The sequence below is a fragment of the Pseudorca crassidens genome, chromosome 11, assembly GCF_039906515.1.
Source record: "Pseudorca crassidens isolate mPseCra1 chromosome 11, mPseCra1.hap1, whole genome shotgun sequence".
NCBI classification, from domain to species: Eukaryota; Metazoa; Chordata; class Mammalia; order Artiodactyla; family Delphinidae; genus Pseudorca; species Pseudorca crassidens.
Genome location: NC_090306.1, coordinates 21,960,668 through 21,978,920, shown reverse-complemented (window position 1 = coordinate 21,978,920; position 18,253 = coordinate 21,960,668). Strand labels below are relative to the sequence as shown.

The window sequence follows — 18,253 nt, the reverse complement described above, 5'->3', positions numbered from 1 at the left end:
TTAATATGACATATTTGTTTTTCTCTTTCTGACTTACTTCACTCTGTATGACAGACTCTAGGTCCATCCACGTCTCTACAAATGACCCAATTTCGTTCCTTTTTATGGCTGAGTAATATTCCACTATATATATATGTACCACGTCTTCTTTATCCATACATCTGTTGATGGACATTTAGGTTGCCTCCACGTCCTGGCTATTGTAAATAATGCTGCAGTGAACATTGGGGTGCATGAGTCCTTTGAATTATGGTTTTCTCGGTGTATATGTCCAGTGGTAGGATTGCTGGGTCATACGGTAGTTAGTTCTGTTTTTAGTTTTTTAAGGAACCTCCATACTGTTCTCCATAGTAGCTGTATCGATTTACTTTCCCACCAACAGTGCAAGAAGACATGCCGATGGCCAAGAGGCACATGAAAAGATGCTCAACATCACTAATTATTAGAGAAATGCGGATCAGAGCTGCAGTGAGATACCACCTCACACTGGTCAGAATGGCCACCATCAAAAAATCTACAAACAATAAATGCTGGATAGGGTGTGGAGAAAAGGGGTTTGCTTTTTTTAATCTAAACACTAATCGTGCATTATTTTTGGCTTCAGGTGGTTACCCTAACAGCTGATGATAAGACAAGTGTTTCTTTCTCCTCCCTCCGTGGACAAGGTGTCATTTACAACGTCATCGTTAGGGATCCATTTCTAAATACGTCTGCAGCTTACGTCCCTGCTCACACGTACGCTTGCAGCTTTGAGGCAGGGGAGGATAATTGTTCTTCCCTTGGTGAGTATGTGGATTTCAACTGTGAAAATTCTTCTTTGGCTTTGCGGATCTTTATCAACTAGTACAGAACTTAAGGATATTTAGAAGTGCTTTTGTCTCATGCATTCATGCATTCAGCGCATGCCTCCTGAACCCGTCCAGTTACTCCACTCTCTGTTCTAGGCACTGGGATAGAGCAGTGGACAAAACAGACAAAATACTAGCCCTCCTGCAGCCTGCATCTTAGTGGGGGAGACGAGACAGACAAGATACATTTGTGAAATATATCGTATGTGAGATATACATGACGAGGGTAAAGAAGCAAGAATTAAGTAGGAAAGGGAGATAACCAGTGAGGGCGAGAGAATTTGAGAAAGCATGGCTCAGGAAGTCCTTGCTGAACAGGTAGCATTAGGATAAAGACCCAGGGCGAGGCAGGGAGCCATGGACGTGTCACCGGGGGGGCAGTGGCGGGGGGTGCCAGGCCAAGGGGACAGCCAGCGCAGAGGCCCTCAGCTGCGAGCCTGCCTCGTGTGGCTGCTGGAGCGGGCGGCCTCGCAGGTCCCAGTTTGGACTATAGCTTTTCTTCTGAGAGCAATGAAAAGGCATTGGAGAGCTTGAGCAGATGGTGCTGATTCGTGTTTCAATGGGATCACTCTGGCTGCTTTGTTTTGTTTTGTTTGAGAAAAATCAGGCAAGAGCAGAAATAGGGAGATTGACCATCATAGTGTCCAGGAGAGAGAGGGCGCTGGCAGTGGGGCTGCTGTAAGATCTTTCTGTTTATGTCTATTTAGCATCTTATTTTGAAACAGTTTCACAGAAAAGATGCAGAAATGGTTCAGAGAATTCTGCATAGTCTTCACCAATGGTCCTCAGATGTTAGTTACCACGTTAGGCTGTTTGCTTTTTATTCTTTCTCTCTATGTACACATATATATACATTTTTTTCCTGAAGCATTTGAGAGCAAGTTGCAGACATAGAGACCCTTTGGCCCTTAAATGTTTCTATTTATTTCCTTATGTAACTAGTAAAACTATCAAATCACAAAATTAACATTGATATAGTACTGTTATTTAACCTACAGATGTTATCAAATTTCACTAGTTATTCCACCAATGTCCCTTATAACCAGAAGAAAAATTTTTTTTTCTGGTCTAGGGTCCACTTCATGATCACATGTTGCATTAAACTGTCTCTTTTATCTTCCTGCGTCCGGCACAATTTCTTAGTCTGTTTTTGTCTTTCAAAACCTTTACCTTTTTGAGGAGTACAGTTTATTTATTTTTGTAGAAAATCCTCAATTTGGGTTTATCTGATGTTTCCTTGTGACTAAGTTCAGATTTTGAATTTTTATAGGAATACAAAAGAAGTGATGAAGTGTCCTTCTCTAGAGGCACCTGATATCTGTGTTTTCCGTTACTGGTGGTAGTAACCCTGATTACTTGGTTGGGTGTCAGCCAGGTTTCTCCACTGTGTAGTAACTGTTTTCCCCTTTAAGTATCTTTTGGGGAGATACTTTGAGTACAGGTAAATAGTCGTTTCTCAAACTCTTCACTTGCTGGCTTTAGCATCTGGTGAGCCTTGCCTGAAACATTTACTACCAGCCGGTTGCCAAATGGCATTTTTCCATGTCTATCATTCCTTTTATGTTTATAGCTGTAGGAGAGGGAGGGGGTCTAAGGACTGAGCCCCGGGTGCTCCAGTGATTACTGAGGTCAGGAAATTGAAGGAGATCCCACCAAGGAGACCGAGAAGGAGCAACCAGATTGGTAAAAGGAAAGTTTTTTGTAGCTAAGAGAAGAAAGTGTTTAGAGGAAGGCAGAGTGACCACCTGGGTCAGATGCTGCTGGCGGGGCAGCTGAGAAGGAGACTGGAAAATGACCATTGGATTTAGCAGCATGGAGGCCACAGGCGCCAGTCAGAGCATTTCAGGTAGCCTGACTCGAATATGTTCAGGAACAAATAGGAGGAAAGAAATTGGAAAGAGTTCGAACAACTCTTTCAAGGAGTTTTGCTCTAAAGAATGAAGTCTGTCGGCTGGGTTCAAGCCAGGGTTTAATGTTTGCTGTCTTCTGTATCCTGCCCAGTCTTCCACTGCCACGCGCAAGGTCCTTGAGAGATACAGAGCAAGAGACCAGGCAGATATAAGTTCTGCGTTTTTGACTGATGGGTTTATCTTGTCTGGGTTCCTCCCTTTCCTTTCCCTCAAACTCTTTGCGCCAGGGCCCCTCCTAATGAGAGTGAGCTCTGGGACTTGTCTTTTCACATTAGGCGGAGGGGAGGGAAAGGTCCCATCCTACTGTTCCTCCAGCTCAGAGTTCGGTTCTGTGGCTTCTGTCTTCAAGCTCGATGCACACTAGGATGCCTTTCCTGAGCTTACAGTAGGGCGGATGGACCCACGTTGCCTTTTTTTTTTTTAATTTTTTAAAATTTATTTATTTATTTTTGGCTGTGTTGGGTCTTCGTTTCTGCGCGAGGGCTTTCTCTAGTTGCGGCGAGCGGGGGCCGCTCTTCATCGCGGTGCGCGTGCCTCTCACTGTCGCGGCCTCTCTTGTTGCGCGGAGCACAGGCTCCAGATGCACAGGCTCAGTAGTTGTGGCTCACGGGCCCAGTTGCTCCGCGGCATGTGGGATCTTCCCAGACCAGGGCTCAAACCCATGTCCCCTGCATTAGCAGGTGGACTCTCAACCACTGCGCCACCGGGGAAGCCCCACGTTGCCTTTTAATTAAAACCTTGGCCTCTGTCATAGCTATAGTGATTCCGTCATGATTAAAAACACTAAACATTGGCTCCCCTGTGTCTTCCCCTCCCACTCACCCCTTTGTCTTCATTTTCCCCAGAATTCGTACCTTGTGTTGTCTCTAGATTCTACTTATGAAATCGCTCCTCTCGGGCTTTACTTGTATGTTTAACTTTTTCTCTCCTTCCTTCCTGGTACTGTGATCCGAGATTCTATTTAGTTCCTCTCTGCTGTCTAATGTCCTGGAGGAACATATCTAACTGTGTGTGCCAGTTTTTCTTGGGTTGCTGTCTTTGGTGACTGCACCACTTGCTGGAAACTTCCGCTAGATTTTCACTTGAAAAAAATTATCCCACTGAACTGCATGTTTTTGCTCTAAGGATTGAATCGTAGAACTGCTGTCAGCCGCAGGTCTGAAATAAGCAGGATGTTGCAGTAACTCTCATTTCATCTTTCTTTTGAGCTCTTCATTCTCAGAGAAACTGATATGTAGGTATATTTTATGCCCTGCAAATGGTGGTCTTCTGTTTTGTGTTCCTTATCTAAATGTAGGTCTTCATGGTATCCATCTGAACGCTCAAGTATTTTATGTGTGTGTGTGTGTGTGTGTGTGTGTGTGTGTGTTTTAAAGCACTGACTGATTTAATCCTCACATCCACAGTGGCATTGGTACTTTTGTTTTTAATTAATTTATTTATTTTTGCTGTGTTGGGTCTTCGTTTCTGTGCGAGGGCTTTCTCTAGTTGTGGCAAGCGGGGGCCACTCTTCATCGCGGTGCGCGGGCCTCCCACTATCACGGCCTCTCTTGTCGCGGAGCACACGCGCAGAATCAGTAGTTGTGGCTCACGGGCCTAGTTGCTCCATGGCATGTGGGATCCTCCCAGACCAGGGCTCGGACCCGTGTCCCCTGCACTGGCAGGCAGATTCTCAACCACTGCGCCACCAGGGAAGCCCCTTTTATGTGTTTTGACTTGTGGTCAGTTTGTAACACTTCACAGGAGTTTGCGTATGTGCTTTGTTTTTGTTTTTAGTTCGGGGATGACTTTCTTGTGTTTATCTCAAAGGTGTCACGATGGTGGTGAATTTAGTGGATCTGTTTTTCCCTTCAGTAGGGCTTGTCTTTCGAATCCTGTTTCTTCTATTTAAGTTTGTGCCGATTGAGGATCACAGGGTTTGGATTCTTTGGCATCAGGGAGCATATTGTGCTTCATCATTAGTTATTACACTACATTTTTTTCCCAAGCAACGTGTATAATTGAGAAGATTGGTAGTAATTTGTTCATGTGTTACTTATAGAATAATACGTCTTCTTTAATTTAATGTGAGTTTTGGTTAAAATCTTTTGTGGTTGAAAACTTCAGTGAGCCTCCATATATCATTATCCCGCCTTAGCAATTTTGATTCATGGCCGTTATCTTGTTGCAGTTATACACCCACCTGTGTCCCTGTGCCCCACCCCCCTTATCACTGGATTCTTTTCGAGTGGGTCCCTAATGGTCATTTTGCTTATGAAATTTTAGTACAGTATGTATATCTTAAAGATAAGTGCTGTTTTTTAAAAAATATATAGGCACAGTATCATTAGCACAAGTCTCAATGAAAAATATTGAAGATAATTCCTTAATAGCATCAGATTAACAGCCAGTGTTTACATTTTCCCAGGCTTCTTAATTGTTTTTCACAGTTTTGTTTGTTTGAATCAGGTTTCAGATGAGGTCTGCACATTGTTTTTAGTTGATGTGTGTCTTAAATCCCCTTTAAGCCATCGTTCTCCCTCCCCCGACCCTCCTTTTCTTCTTGTAGTTTATTTGTGAAGAAACAGTTATTTGTTTCAGGCACGCTCTCTCTCCTCCTCCTTTCCCACCTCTCCCCCATCCCCTCCCCCAAATGTGTCGTGGGTAGCATTGCAGACCTTCATCAGGAAGCAGTGTCGTCTGACTTCTCTTTTTGTGACACCAGCAACCATTGGTATTCACTGCCCACATAGAGTAAGTCATTAGGGGTGGCAAGGATTTTTTTTTTAATTTTTATTTTATTTATTTATTTTTAGGATGTTTTTAAAATAAGTTATACACGTATGGAATAAATTATTGTCAGTTCACTTTGCTTTTTTCCATGAAGCTTTGTTCTATATTGATTCAAAGTATCAAATTCGATGTATTATGCACTCAGTTTTCATTATTTTTAGGAAGAGTATCTACCAAAGTGTTCTTCACTCTTTTTGCCCTGCTTGGTCTCTTCATCTGTTTCTTTGGACACAGATTCTGGAAAACAGGTATTTTGTCTAATATAGTTGCTATTTACATGCCTTGTGGTCTTTTTTCTGAAATGCTGCTGGGGAATTTATGACCTGTAAGGAGAGTAAGCAACTGGCTACCTCCACTATCTTTATAGATTTGTAGCTGGGGTCTTTTAGTAAAGATTCTACTGAATTACAATGCATTTTGATTTTTTCTCTTTTCTCAGCAATGGAATGCAAGCTTCTCTTATTAAGAGGGGAATAAAATTTGATCTGTGCATCAAAACTTCAGTTGCTAGATTGACTAGTTGACCAAAGATTACTAATTAGAAATCAGGACGTCTATGTAAAAATATATGTGGATTCTGGTGATGGTGATTGACATGGTTTCGTATAAATCAGGCTGCAGTGTACAGTACAGGGAGGTCGAAATGTCTGCACAACCCTGGGAGGTTCAGACAGCAAATGGGAACTCCACGATCTGCTCAGTGAAACCCAATGGGGGAAGTAGAATATGAATTATGCTCATTGAATTGATTTGAATTCATTGGGCTGACTTTTTTTTTTTTTTTTTTTTTTTTTGCGGTACGCGGGCCTCTCACTGTTGTGGCCTCTCCCGCTGCGGAGCACAGGCTCCGGACGCGCAGGCCCAGCGGCCGTGGCTCACGGGCCCAGCCGCTCCGTGGCATGTGGGATCTTCCCAGACCAGGGCACGAACCCGTGTCCCCCGCATCGGCAGGCGGACTCTCAACCACTGCGCCACCAGGGAAGCCCTGGGCTGACTTTTATATAATGTTTGCAGTTACTAAAAAAAAAAAAAAAAATCCTTATGTAATTCATTAACAGGCAGTATAATGAGCATCAAGGGGATAGTAAACATAATCTTGATCTTATAAAACTCCTCGAACTTGCTTTAATAAATTGTTTGAAGCAGCAACTCCTTTCCCTCCATTACTATACTTTTTTTGTTGATTGAGAAGAGAATATTGTGAAGAATATTTAATTTCTCAAAGTGTAAAATGATTCTGTAATACAGAATTTAATTGTTAAGCTGTATGCAAGGTCCCAAAGATATTACTAGGTTTTTTATAGATAAAGACAATGGTTGGTGTTCATCCTAAACAGGAAAGGATGACTTAAAAGAAGACATAAAAGTCACATTTTCCTTTGGAATATATTTTTTTTTAACCTTTCAAATTGTATTCTTGCTCATGTAATGAATTGAAATCTAGTCTGTAATTTCAGATCAGACACAATGACAGAAGTACTATTTTTGTTTTAAGTAGGAAGTATAAATATATTAAAATGAGCTATGAAATTAACAATTAACTGACCAATTGAAATTGACCTATACACAAGAAAATGTATCCAATAGTTAATACTTGAATTTGTACCCATTTAATGATAATATTTACTCCCAATGACTTCTGAATTTTTCCTGCCTTTTAGATAATTATCTCTCTTCTCTGAATGCCCTCATGTGTACATTCTGGGAACTGAAGCATGTATTTGTAGATTAGACATTTAAATTGCATTTACTAACTGTAGCTTTTGTTTTTTTTCCTTCCTTGGTCATTTGCTACTAGAACTATTCTTCATAGGCTTTATCTTCATGGGATTCTTCTTTTATATACTGATTACAAGACTGACACCTATTAAGTATGATGGTAAGTGAAAATAATATAGTTTGATTGAGTGTTCAAAAAGGAAGGCACCGTTTACACCCACCTTTCCTTCTACAGTTTGACCAGTATTGTGTGTGATATCCTCTTATGTGTGTAAAATAACTGGCCACCTGTGCTCTACACATCTTTTCTAAACTACTCCTCGTTCCTTGGAGGAATTCCTTGGTACTGAGGGAAGTGAAGGACCATATTGATTATAAACCTGTGTTCCAGCTGTGTGGTATATTGACCATATGACATTTACAGCAATCAGAGTGTTAGGATTTTCTTTACCTTAAAACAAACACAGCCCCTCCTTCCGTGTCACATTGAACAGAACGCTTGTCACCGCTTCTTCCTCTGCCCCAATTATAGGTTGTACGAAGCCATGCCTGTCACTAGTCCTTGGAGGTTTAGCTCCCCGGCTGGTTTCCAGCCTCAGACCGGGCCCTCCCTAGAGAGGGCCTCCCCGTGCCGGTTTCACTGCACCACTGATGCACCTTCGGTGCCTGACCCAGAGAAGGGCTAGGCTGGCTCTGGTAATGGTATAGTGTGTCTAAGGGTGCGGTTGGAAAAGCTTCCTCTGATCTAACTGTTCATCCTCTCTCCCTGTGCAGTCCGCCTGGTTCTGACGGCCGTTGCCGGAAGTGTCGGTGGGATTTTTTTGGTCGCTGCTTGGTGGCGATTTGGAATCCTCGTGCTCTGCATGCTGTGTGTTGGACTAGTGCTGGGGTTCCTCGTCTCATCAGTGACTTTCTTCACTCCACTGGGTAGGAGATGTGGAACTCACGTGTGTGTTCAGTTCACTGTTTAAAGAGTTCATTTCAGCTCTCTAGTACACATATCCCTTCGTCAGGTATTCGGGGCCTCTCCTTAGAGTTCTGGAAATTTGCACGGATAATGTGGCACTTTGGGGAGGGTCAGTACCAGTAAGAATCCCTCTCTCCTCAAAGGCGCTCTGTATAGATAATTCTAGAATGTCTTTGGAGGTAGCTTTGTATCTATTTGTCATGTTAAGGGCAGTGTGGGTGTGTGTTTCTGTTAGTTAAAATTAAGGGAGGTAAAGGGGATTCTTTATATATGGCAGAATAGTGGTTTTCGTTTTTCATTTGTTAAACCCTGGAACTCTTTCTTCAAGTGAATTTTAAGCAGAAGCCTGATACACCCCACAGATAAACTTGGTGCTGCTCTGATGGCAGCTGAGCTGAGGAACCTGGTGCTTCGTCCCCCGTCTTCTCTTTACCCCTAACCTCTGCTCCCACCCTTTGCCAAACCCCGAGTATTCCCAAAGTACCTACTTGTAGTCATCCTAGGACAGTAGCAAAGGGATGGTTCTGGGGATTTTTTTAAGTTATTCAATTTCTATCAATTTTTAAAATCTAGTTAGCTTGTAAGTTAACTTCCTTTTGTAGGGGAGGAAAAATTTTCCTTCTACCCTTCTAGGTTCTTTGGCTGCTCTAATAATTAAATTGACATAAGACAGGTCAATAGGAGAAAAACAGATTTAATTTCATGCCACTGGAGTCCCATAAAAATATACGCCTCAAAGGCAGTCAAGCAGTTGAGGCTTATCTGCCATCCCGAGCTAAGAAATGGAATGGAGTCTGGGGTTTCAAAGGGGAGGAGGGCAGTTTACAGGAACATTATAAGAAGAGCAGATGTTTGCCATGCAGGTAAGTCTTTCAGATAAAAAGTTACCTCTGGTAATTGCTTTCGTTCCGGGCCAGGCCCCTGATCTAAATTCTTTTAGGCAGTTAAGGGAAAGAAAAGTTTTTCTGAATCTGCTGGGTCTTGATTGCCTTTCAGCTCATGCCAAAGGGGCACATTTTGGGGTGCCCCATTCTGTTTCCCTTCACTTTGCAGTTGTACAATAACTTAACATTTCTTGTTTGTTGTCAAAAATGCAAAAAAAAGGAGTATCTACACACTACTATATTTAAAATAGATAAACAACAAGGCCCTACTATATACCATGGGAACTATATTCAATATCTTGTAATAACCTATAATGGAAAAGAATCCAAAGAAGAATATATATATATGTGTATGTGTGTGTGTATAACTGAATCACTTTTGCTATACACCTGAAACTAACACAACATTGTAAATCAACTGTATTTCAATTAAGAAAAAAAAGGGAGTATCTACATTCAAAAGTATTAGGCGGGCTTCCCTGGTGGCGCAGTGGTTGAGAGTCTGTCTGCCGATGCAGGGGACACGGGTTCGTGCCCCGGTCCGGGAGGATCGCACATTGCCGCGGAGCGGCTAGGCCCGTGAGCCATGGCCGCTGAGCCTGCGTGTCCGGAGCCTGTGCTCCACAGCGGGAGAGGCCACAGCAGTGAGAGGCCCGCGTACCACACACACACACACACACAAAAAAGTATTAGGCTATTTCCTTCTTGTGACAATGTTTAGTTCTTATATAATAATATCAGATTAAAGGTGATGAAAATGTTAGATATAAGAATAGCTGTCTCCAAAAAAAAAAAGAATGCCTGTCTCTTGAGGCTGTCAGTTCTTGAGAACACAGGATATTGAGTGCAGTTGGCTCTCTAAAGATTGTTTTTTAAGATCAGAGAGAATTGGTGACCTGTGTGTTTACTGACCATTCCAAGGCCCTTTGTTCTGATTTTAGCAAACCTATAGCCGAGTTCATTTCCACAGCCACCCCCCCACGCCGCAGGTAGCTTTTTATCTACCTGGAAAGTAGCGGTGTTTAGATTTGACTAAATGACAGGTTCCCAGGGATGTCTGTTGAAAATGCAGATTCAGAGCTCTACTCTAGAAGTGCTAAATCAAATACTACTTAATGAGCTTCCTCCCTTTGTGTTAATGCTTAGAGGATGGAGGGATGATGGGTTAGAATTGTTTGTAGTTGATGTATTGAACTATCTTATTTTTGGTAGTTAATGTATGAACTATCTCATTGCTTAAGGACATTTAGGGTGAGTGTCTCCTTAATAAGAGTGGGTGCAAACTCATATATATATATATATATATATATATATATATATATATATATATATTTTTAAAACCCTATTAAATCGATTTTGGTGCTTATATGGGAGTTCATATGGTTAACTCTGAATGCCACTTATATTTTTTACTTTGCAGTACAGAATCATGGAATCATAGAAATTTGTAGCTAGAAGGGACGATTTGAAGCTTGGGGATGAAGTAGTTCAACCATCTCGTCTTATGGGTTAGGAAACTGAGGCCCAGCATCACAGCTGGTAAACGGAAGAGCTTGGACTAGTCCAGCCTCTTCTAAATTATCCTGGTAATAAATGCAGAGCATTTACCTGCTTGATTTTCCTCCCACCCCTCTACCTTCTTAGGACACTCCCTTCAAAGGGGATTGTATTGACAGTTAAATGAAAAAAGTCAGTTCATATCTAATTGCCGACATACTCCCTGGTTGTTAAATTAAATCTTCGATGTGCGTCTATGTTCACACGTTGAGAAAATGAAATTTAACTTGGTGAACCTGTTGTTTACTCTTGATTTCTTTTTGCTTTTCCAGGAAACCTAAAGATTTTCCGTGATGACTCAGTGTTCTGGGTGACCTTCTCTTGTATAGCTATTCTCATTCCAGTGGTTTTCATGGGCTGCCTAAGAATAGTAAGTGTCATCCGGTCAGTTTATTCATCCTATTGTCCTGGGCCTTCAGTTGTTTTGCATTTTTATTCACCAGAGAGAGCTGTCTGATTATCTGTATCAGATGATTGATTTTTTTTTTTTTTTTTTTTTTGCGGTACGGGCCTCTCACTGTTGTGGCCTCTCCCGTTGCGGAGCACAGGCTCCGGACGCACAGGCTCAGCCGCTCCGCGGCATGTGGGATCTTCCCGGACTGGGGCACGAACCCGTGTCCCCTGCATGGGCAGGCGGACTCTCAACCACTGTGCCACCAGGGAAGTCCCAGATGATTGATTTTTAAATAGCCTTGTTACTATGAAAGCAAGAGAAGTTCTAGTTACCATTACCTAGTTACGATGTTTTTTCCATCAAGTGGTGCAGGTCATCCCTCTTTTAACAGCAGAAGCGGAGAAGGTAGGGCTTACAGTAATGCAACAATCTGCCGGATTGTTCATTTCAGCCGTCTCTCCAGAAGAATGGTTCTTAATCTAATTAGAATTTATTGTTGAAGTTCTTTCACAGGGAAGATATTTTCTATGATGAGGGAAACTGTTTTACCAACTGTAGGTGTTGAAGATTGTTTTCAGTTTATATTTTCAGGTAACCTTTATTCAGCTGTAAGACTTGGTCTCTTCTTCACATGCTCTGAGGGAGAAGTAATTCCCTGGGATTGAGGCCAGTGATCAAAGTTAAAAACTATTATTGTTCTACCAGAGGTGCCGCCTAAACGCTTCTGCTCTTCCACAGCTGAACATACTGAGTTGTGGGTTCATTGGCTCCTATTCGGTGGTCTTGGCCGTTGACAGTTACTTGTACACAAGCCTTTCCTACATCACTTTGAACGTACTGAAGAGAGCGCTCCACATGGATTTCCGCAGAGCTTTCATAAATGTGCCTTTTCAAACGAATGGTAAGACTCAATCCAAGAACCAAGTGATAGTCAGATAGGAATACTGGCCCACCTGTGCTAACAAGAACTCTTGGTAACCAGATTGAAAGATTGAAAGAAGGTTAACTGGACAAAAGGGGGAAATTCACACCATCCAAATGCGATAAGAGCCCTGTGTTAATAACTTATGATCATAGGAATGAAGAATTTAAATTTGTAAGGTGGCTGAAAGCCATACTTCTAAAAATCTAGTAAATGAACTTTATTAAGAAATTTCTAAGTCAGGATTACAAAGGTTTATCTGGTCAATTCCCAGTTGTAAGAAAAATGCTGAGAATAAAGCTGTTTGGCACCTTATGAGTTGGGGTGGGGTGAGGGGTGAGAACGACAACCTGATATTTTTAAGCTATTCCCTTGTTTTCCTCCTATAAAGAAGCACGTAATTTGCTAATCAAAGTGAAAGTGGTTTTCAATCAGTAGCTGTATTTTTCCTCAATTGTAAGAGTCTACCCATTAAAGATTTTCCATTCACTTTTTGAAAAAAATGACTACTAAATTAAATGTTCACAAAGATTATAAGATACGTTGGTTTCAGAAATGTTAGAATAGCGAGGATGGAAAAGCAGGTCTTAGAATTGAAGATATATAAGCACCATTGTGATTGTTATGAATATTTAAGGGCACATCTTTCCCTCTGCTATCCTGAACCTGCCCTCATTCTTTAGGAGGTTGATGGTAAAGACCTTGAAATCCACATGTCTTGGAAGTTTGACAGTATTTTGCCAAGTCTTCTGCTAGAAGCTCAGTACAATTTGTTGAATCTTTTCATGCACTTCTGTATCCACTCTATATGAGTGGGGTGGGGTCCCATATAGGGTGGGATGGCAAAAAAGAGCATCATGACGTTCCAATGATGTACATTTGTGAGATCACTGCCTTTCCCCCCCACCTCTGGAGAAACACAGCAAACAGCAAACAGCTGTGTCTGTGGGCACTAGTCATAAAATATTGGAATGCCAAGGGTCCAAACAACTGATTCCTTTACAACCTGTCTGGACTTTGAAATGCCGGTAATTGGAAACTCCTATTTTAAAATGTAAGACCATAGCTTCCTCACTTATTCCTTGGCTGGTGAGGAAATACACGTATGTTTGGACAAACTTACCAGAAAGTCTAATATTAACGGAGAAAAGATGATACAGGTTGAGGCTATGAAATGTTGTCTTCGATCTGTGTTAGGTTTTAAAATACAAGAGTTCAAACTGTGCTTCTCTACCATTCTTTAGACTTTATTATCCTGGCAGTATGGGGCATGCTGGCTGTAAGTGGAATTACATTACAGATTCGAAGAGAAAGAGGGCAACCGTTTTTCCCTCCCCACCCATACAAGTTATGGAAGCGAGAGCGTGAGCGCAGAGTGACGAACATCCTGGACCCCAGCTACCACATCCCTCCACTGAGAGAGAGGCTCTACGGCCGATTAGCCCAGATCAAAGAGCTCTTTCAGAAGGAACAGCCAGCTGGAGAAAGAACGCCCCTGCTTCTGTAGATGTGGAGGGCTTGGTCAGTGCAATCTTGAAGTACAACCCAGGTACCGCCTCAGATTGGGTGTTGCTGCCTTGCTGCTTCAGCAGTCTCTGGGGCAAGTCTGCTAAGAAACCAGCTTCTGTGTCTGTGCTTTGTACAGTATTGTGGTCTCCTTATTGATACAGGGTAAGGGTATACCAGGGAGATGACAGTAATTCTAAGTGAGAGGGAGAAAGATGGCCAAAAAGTTGGTGGTAGGGAGGTTCTTCCTTATTATAAAATACGTAAGGCATTACCTTTTGGTTTATAAATATATGTCAACTTATTCCATTAAATAGATACACTTAAAAAAAAAAAAGGAACTTGAAAACAGTGGTTCTCTTGTAAAGCCCTGGTGTTTTTTTTTTTTTTTTTATAACACCTTGAACAATTCTGTCACCTGAGTCTGTCCAAACTCGGGGGCCAGGGCACGGAGAGTGGTTTAATTTAAGGGTTGGATTGAACTTTTATTTGTCACTCTGTTTGGAGCTTTGGGAATTTGAAACTGGGCCTTTGAACTTCAGAGTACAAAACAGGGAAAACTAATTTCTTATTATTTTCTTACTGATAGCAGTCTGATTACTTAGTTGCATCTTTCTTAGTATTATATATTATCAAAAAGTACCCTTCTTTTGTTTATGGTAAAATACATATTTACTGTATCGATCATTTTTTAAGTGTATAGTTCAGTAGGTACCCCTCGTGTTTGCCTTTTATTGCTTAAAATGGTATTTTAAATAGCTAAATTATTCCAATTATTTGAAAGTAGCTCCATTTATATAGATAATAGAGCTTTTATATGGATGATTTATTTATATTCCATATTAAAAAATGGCCTTTTTTTTTTTCTTTCAAGACCTTTTAAAATAGTGTTGACAGCTGATCTCTAATTGAAACTGTATTCGATGACGTATGAATTGTTTTATTTTTAGGAGACAGATTGGCTCCTAGCTTCATCCATAATCCCATTAATAGGGAAACCTTTAAAAAATTTGCATTTTGTAGTTCTTTCTGCTAAATTAGTTGTTAGAGCATTGGCACAGTTTCAGAAAATCTGTGCATGAAGCCTTTGTTTGTCCTGTCTGTGTTGTAAAGCGCTGAGGAGGGCGTCAGAAAGGACTCAGGTGTTTAATAGAGCTGCTTTCAGTGACTTGGACTCTGTAAGGAGAGTCCCTTCAGTTTTGACTTTGTTCCACCACGAGAAAGCGCCCGATGCCCTGGGCTGCATCCCTTCTCCTCACGGCCTTTTAACTGTCAGAGCCTCTGCCGAGGAGGTTCTGCCTTGCATTTAGAGCTGGGAACTCTGACGTGCCGGAGTGGCCTTGAGGTCGGTTGTGGTTGTTGCATTCCCATTTGTAAGTTAACCGCTGTTTACATGATGCTGCTTTTCTGAGGTTTTCAATGGACAGTAGGTTTCTGAAGTTTCGGGTAACTGGAAAATTTTCAACTTTCGCTCTTAAAAGTGTTCTGGTAAGGTTGAAACAAAATGAAAAAATGTATGACTAATCATTTCTTGCATTGAAAAATTATACACAGGTGTTTGTTTACTATTTATTTTGTAATCTTCACTGTTTATATAACTTCAAAAACACTTAAACTTGAAGAAAAAATGTGTTTTCTTAATAATTCGCTGTAGGGATTCTGGATTCTGCTGTACTGTTGTAAATTCTAACAAAGTTATATGGAATATGTGTGAATTTTTTCCTATACCATCAAAATGCACTGACAGTAAAGAGTATAAAGACAAAACACACTTTCTTGGAGGGGGAGACATATTGTTTAAAATTTTTCATGCTAATTTTTTTTGTGAGTAATAAGTCAGTTCGTATAATTTTTTAATAATAAATACCTATTTTGAAAAAATGCTAAGAAGTCTCATTATTATAAAATTCTTATAAAATTTTTTACCAACTGTATTTTTGTACCAAAGTAACAAGACACGAGAGGACGGTTTCACAGCTATAAAAACAAAATTATTTAATCTGGACAAACAATTCTTTATTAAAAAAATCAGTTTAAGTATAAATTGAATGATAGGAAATGAACAAAATATGGGATAATGTGTTAAAAGTTATATCCTTTGGGGCTTCCCTGGTGGCGCAGTGGTTGAGAGTCCGCCTGCCGATGCAGGGGACGTGGGTTCATGCCCCGGTCCGGGAAGATCCCACATGCCACGGAGCGGCTGAGCCTGTGCGTCCGGAGCCTGTGCTCCGCAACGGGAGAGGCCACAACAGTGAGAGGCCCGCGTACCGCAAAAAAAAAAAAAAAAAAAAGTTATATCTTTTGTTAAAAGGAAAGCTGATGTCTTTAATGCATTAGTTTGTGTTGGTATCTTTAGTACTTCAGTTGTGTCAAACAAGAAAAATAGTGTTGCTGGAAACTCGGCTCTACTATTTAAATGTTTTGGTTCTGATTAACCTATTGTAGATTAGCTACTAGGTTGCCAAACCACAGCAGCTAACCGGTGCTATAGACCAATTGAGTTCTATATAAATTGGGATAGAAAACTGATTCTAGCAAAGAAATTGCTAGAATATTAGACCAGGAGTGAACTTCAGAGATAATGTTAACTGATCTTAACATGTTATCATGTTATTTCATACCTGAGGCAATTCTTAACCAAGGAGTAAATTATATGAAGTCACAGTTATCAAATAATTGTGCCCAGACCAAAATTTGAGAACTCCCTGTTCAAATGTGCTTTATACTCTGTCATAATGAAAATGTAATTCATTGGCTATTTTCAGTTTTCTTCTGCTGCTGAATTGGTAGGAAGCTCGTATGCTCCTAATATTGCCATGATCTCTACTTTTGGGGAGTTATTAACTTTACACAGTGAAAACATGTTTTTCCAAGTTAATTCTCTTTGGTCGTGGACCATTTCCTGTTCATTACAAAGTACATGATAGATACTTAAAATTTCCAGTATCCATAAGTATTTCTCCACAGCAGCATTTGTAAAGAATTTTTTGGTATAAAGTTCACTCCTTGATGATGTACTTGATACCTGTTATTAACCTTCATTAAAACCCCAGAATTCTTGGCTAATCTCCTGAGAACTGGGTGGAGGCTTTCCCATTGTGCTACAGCCCTTCTTGGGAGGGAGGCTACCTGTGTTTTCCTTTTTGATATGGGCTGAGTTGTGTTCCCCCCTCCCAATTCATATGTTGAAGCCCTCACCTCCCACTGCTTCAATATGTGACTGTATTTGGAGAGAGGGCTTTATTAAAGAGAGAATTAAGTTAAAATGAGGCCATTAGGGTGAGCCCTTATCTAATCTCACTAGTGTCTTTACAAAAAGATTAGAACATACGGAGACCCTGGGGCAAAGTACATGTGAGGACACAGTGAGAAGGTGGCCATCTGCCAGCAGAGGAGAGAGTCCTCAGAAGAAATCAGCCTTGATCTTGGACTTCCAGCCTCCAGAACTGTGAGAAAGATTCTGTTGTTAAGCCCCCCAGTCTGTGGTATTTTGTTATGGCGGCCCTAGCAGACTAGTACACTTTACAAGTCCTTTTATCCTGATGGTTGATTGAAAGACACCTGGGCACTTCAGCCACTACGTTTGCAAGGACCACTCTTTAGGAAATTGAGGTAAAGAGGGGCTCAAGTTTAGCGGAAACTTGGGCTTACCAGGGACTACCCCATAATCATTACACGGGGGAGGCTGGCAGTTCTGTATGAAGCTGCATCACCAGGGGCAAAATTTTAATAACCGTAATACAGTGAATGATAATAGTCTGATTTCGATCTCACCTTCACCCATTCACTCAATATTTTGTTGAGTTCCTAAATGCCAGGCATTGCCTTGGGGCCTAGAAGAAGATGACAAACAATACAGGCCTGGTCCCTGCTTCAGGACTTAGAGTGTGATAAGTGAGACAGACACTAAAATAGTTACAGAAGAAGTAACAATATGCAGTGAAAATCTACAGTGGAATTGGGGGTGGAATCTGAGATGCTGAGGAAGAATTCCTTGAGGAAGTGACATTTAAGTGGAGATTTGGAGGAAGAGCAGGACCCCAGGGAGGCTCAGTGCGTTCCATGTAGTGGAGGAAAAGCACCAACAAAAGCCTGGAGGCCTTCCCTTCTCACTTGGGAGGTGCCCCGGTGGAGTCTCACTTGTATGCCCACCAGTCATTATAGCCCTTCATTTTGGTGCTTGGTGGGAATCAGCTCTCCTATTCTCAGCTTTGGACATTTTGAGCAGTTGATCCAGATCAGGACGTTGTCAGGTTTTGTTTTGTTTTCTTTAAAATCGAGTAATAATTGACATATCAACATTGTATAAGTTGAAGGTGTACAACGTGTTGATTTAATACATTTATATATTATGATTATCACAGCATTAACTAACATCTCTTATCATGTCACATGATTATTTCTTTTTTTGTGGTGAGAACAGTTAAGATTTAGTTTATTAGCAACTTTGAAGTTTATAATACAATACTGTTGACTATAATCACTATGCTGGATATTAGATCTCCAGAATGTATTTATCTTCTAGTTGTAAGTTCATACCTTTAGACATCTCCCCAGTTCCCCTACCCCCAGCCCCTGGTAACTACCATTCTGCCCTCTGTTAGTAGGAGTTTGGCGTTATTAGATCACACGGATGAGTGATATCGTAGTGTTTGTCTTTCTCTGCTGACTTATCTCACTAAGCATAACGCTCTCAAGGTCCATCCGTGTTGTCACAAATGGCGGAAATTCCTTCTTTCCCATGGCTGAATAATATTCAATTGCATACAAATGC

At 41.1% G+C, this 18,253-nt stretch overlaps 1 protein-coding gene across 2 annotated transcripts in view; it reads left to right on the top strand.

Annotated features, from left to right (window-relative positions):
- The window catches only part of TM7SF3 (transmembrane 7 superfamily member 3), a 36,233-nt gene extending 22,363 nt beyond the window's left edge, over positions 1 to 13,870 (top strand). Inside the window, exons 6-12 of one of the 2 annotated variants that reach the window (XM_067695982.1) lie at positions 605 to 782; positions 5,692 to 5,778; positions 7,329 to 7,409; positions 8,024 to 8,176; positions 10,930 to 11,027; positions 11,790 to 11,952; positions 13,218 to 13,870. In XM_067695982.1, the coding sequence (XP_067552083.1) occupies positions 605 to 782; positions 5,692 to 5,778; positions 7,329 to 7,409; positions 8,024 to 8,176; positions 10,930 to 11,027; positions 11,790 to 11,952; positions 13,218 to 13,480 (1,023 nt within the window). In that variant the 3' untranslated portion in view covers positions 13,481 to 13,870. The remainder of the gene's footprint in view (positions 1 to 604; positions 783 to 5,691; positions 5,779 to 7,328; positions 7,410 to 8,023; positions 8,177 to 10,929; positions 11,028 to 11,789; positions 11,953 to 13,217) is intronic. The other variant, XM_067695983.1, reaches the window with a different exon arrangement.
- The last annotated feature ends 4,383 nt before the right edge of the window (positions 13,871 to 18,253 follow it).